General features: G+C 41.0%; 1 protein-coding gene across 2 annotated transcripts in view; it reads left to right on the forward strand.

Moving 5' to 3' along the window:
• The first annotated feature begins 318 nt into the window (after window positions 1-318).
• LOC124045192 (chemokine-like protein TAFA-5) overlaps window positions 319-12,830 on the forward strand; it is a 60,426-nt gene continuing 47,914 nt past the window's right edge. For both annotated transcript variants that reach the window (XM_046364444.1, XM_046364445.1), the window contains exon 1: window positions 319-823. In XM_046364444.1, the coding sequence (XP_046220400.1) occupies window positions 739-823 (85 nt within the window). In that variant the 5' untranslated portion in view covers window positions 319-738. The remainder of the gene's footprint in view (window positions 824-12,830) is intronic.

Consider the following 12,830-nt stretch of genomic DNA (forward strand, 5'->3'; position numbering starts at 1 on the left):
AATAAAAACTAGAAGTTGAACTGATGTCTGTGCCCAGTTGATAGAGATGGAGACACCGATAGCCTTACTTTAATGATCAATCTTGTCCAAATAATTCCAATAACTGACCAATGCAATACGTTTTGTAAGTGTACAATACAAAACGAATCCAACAAAAGAGCAATTTTACAACCGGCCTTAATATTCCGTAGCCTTCGGTTCCGTAGCCTTCGGCAATTCACGTTCAAGCGCAAAGTTGCTTACGATTCTTGCGGAGATCTTGGTGTTCGCCTCCGCGTCTTGCAGTAGGCAGATCTTTCCATCGGCAGTCAGTGGATGCATACACCTTACGGTCTACATGGGATAAACCTGTAACCTCCACCGGAATGAATGGTACGCTATTTCATATCGCTGATGTTTCATTACAATATTCTCCTGAATTTGAATGTGTTTAGAAACTTGCCAAATTGACATCTAATTTTGATTCAATTTTGGGCTATGACGCTTCTATCGGTGTTCCACTCCGGACAACTCATCGACAGACAGTCACAGGACAAGATAAAAGGGGCATTTTGTAAGAAGGGATCCTGTCAATCATAATCTTTTGGATTTTCCTCCACTAATTTACCGCGCAAGATGGATGCCAGCGACGGGCTATCAGAACACCACATGAATAAGTATTCACCCATTTGAACGCCACCTTAAAAGTGGGAATAAAGAGGGGGACACGTCGAGACGGGGCTGCGGTCGGGAAAGGGAATGAAGAAGCTCTCGGCAGGTGGAGGAGCGTCACTCTGCTGTCTGCTGCTTCTGTGGGTCATCCACTCCCATCGCCTGAGAGAGGGTAAGTGCATAGCCTACATGATGCATGCCACGGTTACTCTACTTACTGTACGCTTTTATTCATGCAAGGAGACGGATCATTGTCTTGATACTGCTATACTGATATCTCAGTGTATAATTATAATTACAGAATAATGTTGTTTTGCTATGTTTTATTGCTTTTTACATAAAATGACCCTCTCTTAGGGTTGGTATTGTAGACCTTTTGTATGGGTTTGTTAGGGATTATTTAAGCAGTAAATCCCGAGAAGGTGGTATATAGCCATTATACCACAGCTAAGGGCTGTTCTTTCACAAGACCCAACGCTAGTGTCTGGATTCAGCCCTTAGTCGTGGTATATTGGCCATCTTCACTCTTTGAAAAAAAGGTGTTATTTAGAACCTAAAAGGGTTCTTCGGCTGTCCCCATAGGTAGAACCCTTTGAAGAACCCTTTTTGGTTCCAGGTAGAATCTTTTTGGGTTCCATCTAGGACCCTTTCCACAGAGGGTTCTGCATGGACCCCAAAAGGTTTCTACATGGAACCAAAAAGGGATTTCCCTTGAACCAAAAAGGGTTCTCCTATGGGGACAGCCGAAGAACCCTTTTGGAACCCTTTTTTTCTAAGAGTGTATCACAAACCTAGAGGTGCCGGTATTGCTATTTTAAACAGGTTACCACCGCAATTACAACAGTAAATAAGTAATTTTGCATCATACCTGTGGTATATTGTCTGATATACAATGGCTTTTAGCGAAATCAGCATTCAGGACCCAAACTACCCAGTTGATAATTGTTGTTAGGCTACGCAAAAGATGAATATGGGAAGCACTACTACTGTCATGTATGCTTTAGACTATCCCTGGCTATGATGTAACCTTTTCATTTTGCTATTAGGCCTACACTATTATTCTTCATCATGTGCCTTGTGATTTCATACTGGTTTGTACTCATTCCTTGCTATTCCATGACAGTAGTAGCCTTCCGTGTTGAATTATGTATGCGCTAGTGCAATTACACCTTCACTCGTCCACAGAATGGAAAGCAAAACCATGTTTCTCTCCGTTACCTCGACGACGATTTGGAACTCCATAGTCATGTCTAAGCGGAGAAGGACACTAACGCTTAGGAACTTGGTTATTCACTTATTACTACTGTGTTAATTTTCTTCTCTCTTCTCTCAAGGCAAATGCATACTATGTCCTCCTCAGCTCCTCGTCTCTCAAACCAACAATATTTTATCCCTATAATAATTTATTTGACCCGAAACGATTGACGAAAGGATGCTGTGTATGAGTCTGTTACAATCCTATTGTTCATTAATTTCCTTGTTACGGGCTGTAGAAACGAACCGATCAATTGAGTTTATTCTTTCACAACCCACTCTAAAGACTTTATAGAGGATAGGCCGACATAAAGTCTGCATATAAACTATTATAATACTATATGCCATTTAGCAGATGCAACCAAAGCAACTTACAGTCATGCGTGCATACATTTTACGTATGGGTGGCCCCTTCAGTGGTCGAGCACACAACATTTGCCATTGCAAGCGTGCTCTACCAACTAAACCACACAAGACCACCACATAGATCCTTCACAAATAATCTATATACTTTATTCAGACTCTATAAAGCCCTGAACTATGGAATACTATGCCCTACGATGCTGATCAAACCTGCAATTTGACCTTTTCTCTATGTAGCCCACAGTAGTTCAGTTTTGGGATAAATTACTAGAATTATATTCTCAACCAAACAAGAAGGATCCATCGTCACAAAGATGAGGACATCCTTGGGCAGCCATGTTGATCTTTTGGAAACATTGTTTAAGAATAAAGGTAGGCAAACATTTTATGCCCACTGACTTCTCTTTCCTTTGATCCCAAGTCGACCACTTGCCTCTACCTCCTATGCACTTGTGGAGATCTGAAAGGATTAGATATGATATGGTAGTAGCTCCTAGCCTGGCTCACGTGGTACACAGCGAAGGGAGGGCCGTGACACACTGGACAGGAGTCTGTTTGTTGGTGCAATATTCCCACAAAAAAACTGGCTTGATGGTTGAGACTAGAGGTCGACCGATTAATCCGAATGGCCGATTAATTAGGGCCGATTTCAAGTGTTCATAACAATCGATAATCAGCATTTTTGGACACCGATTATGGCCGATTACATTGCACTCCTCGAGGAGACTGAGTGGCAGGCTGACTACCTGTTATGCAAGTGCAGCAAGGAGCCAAGGTACGGTGCTAGCTAGCATTAAACATATTTTATATCAATCTTAACATAATCACTAGTTGACTACACATGGTTGATGATATTACTAGTTTATCTAGCTTTTCCTGCGTTTCATATAATCGATGCGGTGCCTGTTAATTTGTCATTGAATCACAGCCTAATAACAGGGTTATTTAACAAGCGCATTCGTGAAAAAAAGCACTTTCGTTGCACCAATGTGTACCTAACCATAACCATCAATGCCTTTCTTAAAATCAATACACAAGTTTCTTTTAACTAGGAAAATTGCGTCTCTTCTCTTGCGTTCCGTGCAACAGAGTCAGGGTATATGCAGCAGTTTGGGCCGCCTGGCTCGTTGCGAACTGTGTTAAGACCATTTCTTTCTAACAAAGACCATTATTAATTTGCCAGAATTTGCCATAATTATGACAAAACGTTGAAGGTTATGCAATGTAACAGCAATATTTAGACTTATGGATGCCACCCGTTAGATAAAATACGGTTCTGTATTTCACTGAAATAATAAACATCTTTTTTTTTCAAAATGATAGTTTCAGGATTTGACCATGTTGATGACCTAAGGCTCGTATTTCTGTGCGTTATTATAATTAAGTCTATGATTTGATAGAGCAGTCTGACTGAGCGATGGTAGGCAGCAGCAGGCTCGTAAGCATTCATTCAAATAGCACTTTTGTGCATTTGCCAGCAGCTCTTCGCTGTGCTTCAAGCATTGCGCTGTTTATGACTTCAAGCCTATCAACTTCCAAGTTTAGGCTAGCAATACTGAAGTACCTATTAGAACATCCAATAGTCAAAGGTATATGAAATACAAATGGTATAGAGAGAAATATTTCTATAATAACTACAACCTAAAACTTCTTACCTGGGAATATTGAAGACTCCCAGGTGTTAAAAAAAAGCTGATGTTAAAAGGAACCACCAGCTTTCGTATGTTCTCATGTTCAGAGCAAGGAACTTAAACGTTAGCTTTCTTACATGGCACATATTGCACTTTTAATTTCTTCTCCAACACTTTGTTTTTGCATTATTTAAACCAAATTGAACATGTTTCATTATTTATCTGAGACTAAATAGATTTTATTGATGTATTATATTAAGTTAAAATAAGTGTTCATTGTTCATTCAGTATTGTTGTAATTGTCATTATTACAAATATATATATAAAAATTGGCCGATTAATATCGTATCGGCTTTTTTTGGCCCTCCAATAATCGGTATCGGTATCGACGTTGAAAATTCATAATCGGTCCACCTCTAGTTGAGACCTCTCGTTGTTAGTACATCCAACAGTTGTATTGGAAGGGGGAGGCGCTTGGGGGCTGTGTGTGGTTGTCCATGTGGTTGTTTGAATGAGAGAGACATAGAGGAAAATCAATCAGTAAAAAAGCCCAGCCCCCTTCATTATCGATGCATTATGCCAACAACACCAAGGAGCCTTTCTGGACTCCGAAGTCAGGAAGACTTAGAGTTTGAAGTCAGCCAGTCTAAGTAGCTCCAACTTGCCCTCTGATTGACTAGAACTCTATCCTTGTCCAATCCTCTCAGATCATCACACGTCCATAGAGGCTAGTATAGAAGTTGATTTGATTTGGGATTAGGGCGCTCCTCCAGCATTTGAAGTCTTCTGAACTTTCCCATCACTCAAGTCAGATACCTCTTAGATAGTGTGGACATAAATTCACCTCCACTTCCCTATTGTTAGAATGTGCACAAACACTACATAACCAAAAGTATGTGGACACCTGCTCGTTAACATCTCATTCCAAAATCATGAGCATTAATATGGATTAATATGGAGTTGGTCCCCCCTTTGCTGCTATAACAGCCTCCACCCTTTTGGGAAGACTTTCCACCACATGTTGAAACATTGCTGCTGGGACATGCTTCCATTCAGCCACAAGAGTTGATGTTGGGAAATTAGGCCTGGCCTGCAGCTGTGTTACAATTCATCCCACAGGTGTTTGATGAGGTTGAGGTCAGGGCTCTGTGCAGGCCAAGTTCTTCCACACCAATCTTGACAAGCCATTTCTGTATGGACCTCCCTTTGTGCATTGTCATGCTGAAACAGGAAAGGGCCTTCCCCAAACTGTTGCCACAAAGTTGGAAGCACAGAATCGTCTAGAATGTCATGCTGCAGCGTTAAGATTTCCATTCGCTGGAACTAAGGGGCCTAGCCCGAACCATGATATTTTTTTTTTATTCCTCATCCACCAAACTTTACAGTTGGCACTATGCATTCGGGCAGGTAGCGTTTTCCTGGCATCCACCAAACCCAGATTAGTCTGTTGGACTGCCAGATTGTGAAGCGTGATTCATCATTCCGGAGACCGTATTTCCACTGCTCCAGAGTCCAATGGCGGCGAGCTTTCCACCACTCCAGCTGAAGCTTGGCATTGCACATGGTGATCTTAGGCTCGTGTGCGGCTGCTCTGCCATCGAAACCTATTTCTTGAAGCTCCCGACGAACAGTTCTTGTGCTGACGTTGCTTCCAAAGGCAGTTTGGAACCCGGTAGTTAGTGTTGCAACCGAGGACAGAAAATTATTACTCGCCTCCCACTTTAGCACGTGGCAGTCCCATTCTGTGAGCTTGTGTGGTCTACCACTTCGCAGTTGAGCCGTTGTTGCTCCTAGACAACTTCACAATAACAACACTTAAGGTAGACCGGGCAGCTCTAGCAGGGCAGAAATTTGACTTGTTGGACAGGTGGCATCCTATGATGGTGCCACGTTGAAAGTCACTGAGCTCTTCAGAAAGGCCATTCCACTGCCAATTTTTGTCTATGGAGATTGCATGGATGTGTGCTCGATTTTATACACCTGTCAGCAATGTGTGTGGCTGAAATTTCAGAATCCACTCATTTGAAAGCATGTCCACATACTTTTTTATATACAGTATCTCAAGCACACCTGACTTACACAGCTACTCAGTGCTCCTACGGCCCATCTCAAACTCACCCGGAGGCCCCTGGAAGCCCCAAGATGCCAAACAAAGAGAATGTGAGGGAAAATGTTCATATTCACCTTATTTTTTGGATATGTGACAATAATTTACTTAACGAACAGTAAGATATTTCTGTCCTGCTAATGCTGTGTTTTATGGTCTCCACTCTAGCACCCTGCAGCTAGTCTGTGTGTTGAGGACACGGGTTCTACTAGAGAGAGCTTGAAGCTGACAATTGACTTGTGTTGGTGATAAAAACCTAAAAGCTAGCTTTCTATAGACAAGATGTGGTGTGTGTGACACAAGATAGAGAGAGCCTGGAAGAGTTAAGAACAATGCCTCATTATCTCATCTTCCTGGCATCTGGGACACTAAGTAAAATGCCATCCTGTGTAGAGAACCAAGGTGGCTTATGGAAAGGTTAGAAGTCACTGACGAAACAATCTTGGTATCAGCTATATAACATCTGTGCATCGTCTGTAAAGGCTAGACTCTCAGCCTAACAGTCAGTCAAGACTGGTGGGCTGACGGTCTCATTATGGCAATAATCAATCAATATTATTTAAAGATGATTGTTTGAAGAAAGGACCAAGACCGAGTCTCTCTCAGTACTGAATTTCCACGACGAGAGGTATTTGGTCTTGGGTGCCGGGCCGGTCATGAATCCTGCCACGACTGGCTGCATGGCCTCCCCTCTATAACGGCGCCATCCGTCACAGTGGCAGCGACAGGAAATCAAAGTGCAGTAGTCTGTCCGGCTCACACGATTGGGCCCCAGCCCCACACTAATGGATTGCCTGTCAAGCCTCTCTCTACCCTCGCCAGTTTATTCAACGATACATTCGGAGATTTCTGTATTTCCCTCACCGGAGCCAATTCCTCCAGTTGTTCAGTGGACCAGCAGCTCCCCTCTCTTCATTTTTTTAACCTCAGCACCTTTGTTTTGGATGTGGGTTCGAGGACAGGGTGGAGATAGAGAGATGTTCTCTGATTAATGAGGTGGAGGTAGTTGTTGTTCTGACTATATCGGCATCGTAAGGTGGTGATGATGGAATGGTAAGTTTGTCACTTTAGCTGTGTGCTGTAGCCTACTATGTCCAGCCTACTAAGTCAATTTGAAGCTATCAGCTCAATGGAAAATGCTTTGTAAAGTTTATAGAGAGATTTCAGTCTTCTCCGGCAGCTCAGTTCAGTGGTGACAAGTCACAGTGAGGATGATTTTGGTGTAAGTAAACCACTTCTCCTGTTTTGAAGTCGTATACCTACGGGGATGTTTATGGAAAAATGAAAATGTTTTTACAGCAAAATCAATCAAGGCCCATATTTTACAGCTCCCTGAATATGAATTCTATTTTGCAGCAACTGTTTGTCTCCCTTGCGGTTGAGTTTGTAGTTATTTTCTACGTGGAGTGCATTGGAGTTTAAAATTATTGATGTTATGGAGAGTGTGGGTGGAAAGTGTAAATATTATCAGTAATTGTCCTCGTCTTTTCCTTCCATAGTATTTTTTAAATAATTTTATTCCACGAAAGGCGCTCCTTCCTGCATTTTAAGTTACCCAAATTACTAAATCACACAAATGCCTCCTTACCTAAGAAAAGTAGTGTATTGCAATCCACAATCTGGGCTTAGAATACCTTTCAGAAACAAGCATTGATGACCAAAAACCAAAGAGAATGAATGGCCCCAGCATGCTCTTGGGCGTTATGAGTAGGGGTAAATCCCTTTGAATTTAATCACGTTTTGACAACACTACTTTTCATTTAAAGTTACTTTTTGGATCTGAATGCCAAAACATTCAAGAGATAAAAGTATTCCAAGTTGATCCATTTTGTATACCCTTCAATACCATGAGATGTCCATGTCTTCATCACTGGAAAATATAAATGTTGCGATTTATGTTATTTAAAGCTTACAAACAGGGTTGTCAAACTATCTTATAATTTCTTGAAATAAACAGATGTTTTTCATATTTGCATATGTTGTAGCTTGATCCTATTTCATCTGATGTTTTTGACTAAGATGGTTGGAGGTCTAGACATCAGAGAATGTTGACTTGAATGGGAATATCTGTTGTTTTAAACTGTCAATCCTCTATAGGAAACCTGTTGAAATCCCAGAAATATAGATCATAGATAGACATTAACATTTAAGTTGACATTGATCAATGGATGGACTGATGGCCATCTTTGTGGTAGTAATTAGAATTTACAATTTCAATGGTGTATCAGTTACATTGCAGGGATAGGTCCATTCTATGAATTATATTTCTATGATTGAAATGACACACACTGCATTCAACAACATGTTGTGTCTCAACCGATGGTGGCAAAACACAAAAACCTCAGATGATGTACATGCTACAACACATGAGAATATGAAAACACATAAATTTTTATGACTGCCCATACCATAACCCCACCGCCACCATGGGGCACTCTGTTCACAATGTTTACATCAGCAAACCGCTCGACCACACAACTTCTGTGGCATTGTGTTGTGTGATAAAACGGCACATTTAAGCGTCACATTTTATTGTCCCCGCACAAGGTGCACCTGTGTAATGATAATGCTATTTAATCAGCTTCTTGATATGCCTGTCAGGTGGATGTATTATCTTGGCAAAGGAGAAATGCTCACTAACTGGGATGTAAATAAATGTATTCATAACATTTGAGAGAAATAACCTTTTTGTGCAAATGGAACATTTCTGGGATATTTTATTTCAACCGTTTTTACTTTCCAGTGATGAAGACATGGATGTCTCATGGTAGTGTGGGGTATGCAAACTTTGAGCACCTTTATCTCCTTAATATTCTGGCATTCAGGTCCAAAAAGTCACTTGCTGATGTCACGACTCCGACCGAAGGTGGCTCCCCTTCCCGTTCGGGTGGCGCTCGTCGCCGGTCTACTAGCTGCCACTGATTATTTCCTCCCCCTCCTTATGTGTTTATTGAGTGCACCTGTTTTGAGTTGGGTATAATTAGTGAGGCTTTATTAGTCAGCCGGCCCGCCTGGTTCCTTGTGCGGGATTAATTATTGTGACCTTCTGTTTTGTGTAACTTGTGTGCACGTCTGTGGGTTAAGTGTTTCCCATTTAGTGGGTTTTGCTGGACAGTTTAAGTCCCCCTGTTTGGGGCGTTTGTTTTGTTATACGCCCTGTGTTTTCGTGGAGTTTGCTTATGTTCGCCGTTTTGGTGCATTAAAGTAGCACTCCCCTGAACTCTCTGCTTCCTGCGCCTGACTTCTCACCCACTACACTCAGAACGTTACAGCTGACCACTTCTTCTATGGGTAAACACGTATGGAAAGTTTTGTTTAAAACTAAAGGGATGCTGTGTCACGACTTCTGCCGAAGTCGTTGCCTCTCCTTGTTCGGGCAGTGCTCGGCGTTCGACGTCACCGGTCTTCTAGCCATCATTGATCCTTTTTTCATTTTCCATTGGTTTTGTCTTGTCTTCCCACACCTGTTTTCAATCCCATTCATTACCTGTTGTGTATTTAACCCTCTGTTTCCCCTCATGTCTTTGTCAGAGATTGTTTTATTGTCAGTGTAGTGTGATTGTTGTATAGGTGCGCGTCGGGTCCTCGTACCCATGTTTGTTTTGTTTTGTTTATGTACATTTAGTGTTATGGAGCATACTCCGTGGACTTTTTAAAAGACTCCATTTTACACTCCATTTGACTCTCCTGCGCCTGACTTCCCTGCCACCTATTACACCTATGCATGACATGCTGTCAAAAAGTGATTGACTTCAAATGAATTTATCTGTAGGCTATGAGAACATACTCTTATTTTCATTCACAAATCACCCCAAAATAAATCCAGTGACTCCCCAATATCCCAATTTTGTTCATAACAGAGCAGTACGTTACTCGTTCTGTGTCCACAAGTTTTCACCTATTCTTGCAATAACTGTGGACACGGGCTGGGAACCCTGTGAGCTGAGGTGGAACGCGTGTATGGCAGACGTTGGAATAGACTGTTGGATATGCCAACTGCCAGAATAGCTAGTACAGTTTTTCAAAGAAATAGAGAATGAAACACATTTTATCCTCTATTGACCTTTCTACCATGATATACGCTTGCTCTTATTCCAGAAAGCACACCAGATATACCCTAGCATTATGTGGCTCTTGCTCAGCGCAAACAGGCCCTAACCAGAATAGAAAGAGTGGGAGGCCCCGGTGCACAACTGAGCAAGAGGACAAGTACATTTGAGTGTCTGGTTTGAGAAACAGACGACTCACCAGTCCTCAACTGACAGCTTCATTAAATAGTACCAAAACACCAGTCTCAACGGCAACAGTGAAGAGGCCACTCCAGGATGCTAGCCTTCTAGGCAGTAAATGTACTTGTCCTCTTGCTCAGTTGTGTACCCGGGGCCTCCCACTCCTCTTTCTATTCTGGTTAGAGCCAAGTTGTGCTGTTCTGTGAAGGGAGTAGTACACAGCGTTGTACCAGATCTTCAGTTTCTTGGCAATTTCTACCATGGAATAGCCTTCATTTCTCAGAACAAGAATAGACTGATGAGTTTCAGAAGGAAGTCCTTTGTTTCTGGCCATTTTGAGGTTGTAATCAAACCCACAAATGCTGATGCTCTAGATACTCCACTAGTCGAAAGAAGGCAAGTTTTATCACTCCATTAATCAGCACAACAGTTTTCAGCTGTGCTAACATGATTGCAAAAGGGTTTTCTAACGTTCAATTAGCCTTTTAAAATGATACACTTGGATTAGCTAACGCAAGGTGCCATTGGAAAACAGGAGTGATGGTTGCTGATAATGGGCCTCTATATGCCTGTGTAGATATTCCATTAAAAATCAGCCGTTTCCAGCTACAATAGTCATTTAAAACATTAACACTGTAATTCGGATCAATTTGATGTTATTTTAATTGACAAAAAAAAGTGCTTTTCTATCAAAAACAAGGACATTTCTAAGTGACCCCAAACTTTTGAGCGTTAGTGTATGTGTATATATGCAGTGTGTATGTATATAGTGTGTATATATGCAGTGTGTATGTATATATGTAGGTACATTATTTTACTGCTCTAGGGATGTAATCCAAACTTTTTAACATTAGTGTATCTGTATGTATACAGTGTGTATGTATGTATATTACTTTACTGCTCTAGGGATGTAATTATCGTTTGGATAAACATTATTTACTATTGATAGTTTTTTCACTCTATGTGATGTGCAATGCAGAGAAAGCCGGAAGAAGAATGATCATTTAATTACCATAGTGAATTGTAATGTTTGTTTGTGTCAATTAATCCCATAAGGGATGGGTTACCAAATGGTGATTTGACACGAAAACAAAATGTCATTCATTCATAAAATTGAATTCAGTACAAAATTATAATAATACTTTTTTTTAAAAGTTTATAAAACAAAAAGACTATTACTAAATACCAAAGGTGAAAGTAAATGTAATGTATTGTGCACCAAAACATTTTATTGGCCTACTCCTAGAATTTCATGTAGAATCCCTATTAGTTCAATAGGAGCTCTTTGGGCATAGTTGTAAAGATTTGCCATTTTACTTTTAAAATGTATTACCTTTTATTGTGGTATAAACACGAGTCATGATGTTTTATATCTGATATAAAACATCCTACCCACACACGTTCATCCACTCACATCCACCAGCCTCCAAACAGTGATGAATGGAAATATCTGTTACACAAAACACCACATGGTGCAATGACGTTTGGCAATTGTCATTAGGGCAGAATGTACAATGGCAAGAAAAAGTATGTGAACCCTTTGCAATACCTGGATTTCTGCATAAATTGGTCATCACATTTGATCTGATCTTCAAGTCACAACAGACAAACATAGTGTGCTTACACTAATAACACACAAATGATTGTATTTGTCTTGTCTATACATCTTATACTTCCGGGTTGGAGCGAGCGGTCGCATCGGCACTTCGCTCCGCAGGTAGTATAACTTTTTCATTACATTTCATTACATTTCATTATAGTACAACAGTTTGATTTGTCTAATCTTAGCAATTTCTTCTTAGCTAGCTACATAGCCGTCTTTGTATCAAAGATAATTGCGTAATTATCGTATTTCGTCGTCCTAACATAGTCTTCACTGCTCTGCCCAGCAGCTAGCCAGCTAGCAAACGCCCACCGATTAGCAGCACTGTAGAAACTATTACACTCAACTGAACGACTTGATTAGTGTAGTGTTAGCTAGCTACATAGCTGTCTTTGCTGTCTTCGTATCCAAGATAATTGTGTAGTTTAGAGTGTGTAGTCTTAGAGTGATTATCTTAATTTACCGAGGTTAGCTAGCCAGCTATTTGTCGTCCTTAACGTAGGAGACTCTGCTAGCTAGCCAACAGCTAGCCAACAGCTAGCCAACATCTACCGAATAGAACTCAACAACCCGGTCGCATTCACAGGTAGTATCACATTTTCATTTCATTTCATTACAGTACAACGGTTTGATTTGTTTGATCGTAGCTAGCTACATAGCTAGCTACATAGCCGTCTTTGTATCAAAGATAATTGTGTAGTCTAGAACGATTTTCTAGGTTAGCTAGCCAGCTATTGTCGTTCTTTTAACGCAACGTAACGTAAACAACACTGCTAGCTAGCCAGCTAGCCCCCGAATAGCAGCACTGTAGAAACTATTACACTCAACGGAACGACTTGATTAGTGTGGTGTCAACAACGCAGCCACTGCCAGCTAGCCTACTTCAGCAGTACTGTATCATTTTAATCATTTTAGTCAATAAGATTCTTGCTACATAAGCTTAACTTTCTGAACATTCGAGACGTGTAGTCCACTTGTCATTCCAATCTCCT

This window comes from Oncorhynchus gorbuscha, linkage group LG10 (genome assembly GCF_021184085.1).
Source record: "Oncorhynchus gorbuscha isolate QuinsamMale2020 ecotype Even-year linkage group LG10, OgorEven_v1.0, whole genome shotgun sequence".
Classification (NCBI taxonomy): domain Eukaryota; kingdom Metazoa; phylum Chordata; class Actinopteri; order Salmoniformes; family Salmonidae; genus Oncorhynchus; species Oncorhynchus gorbuscha.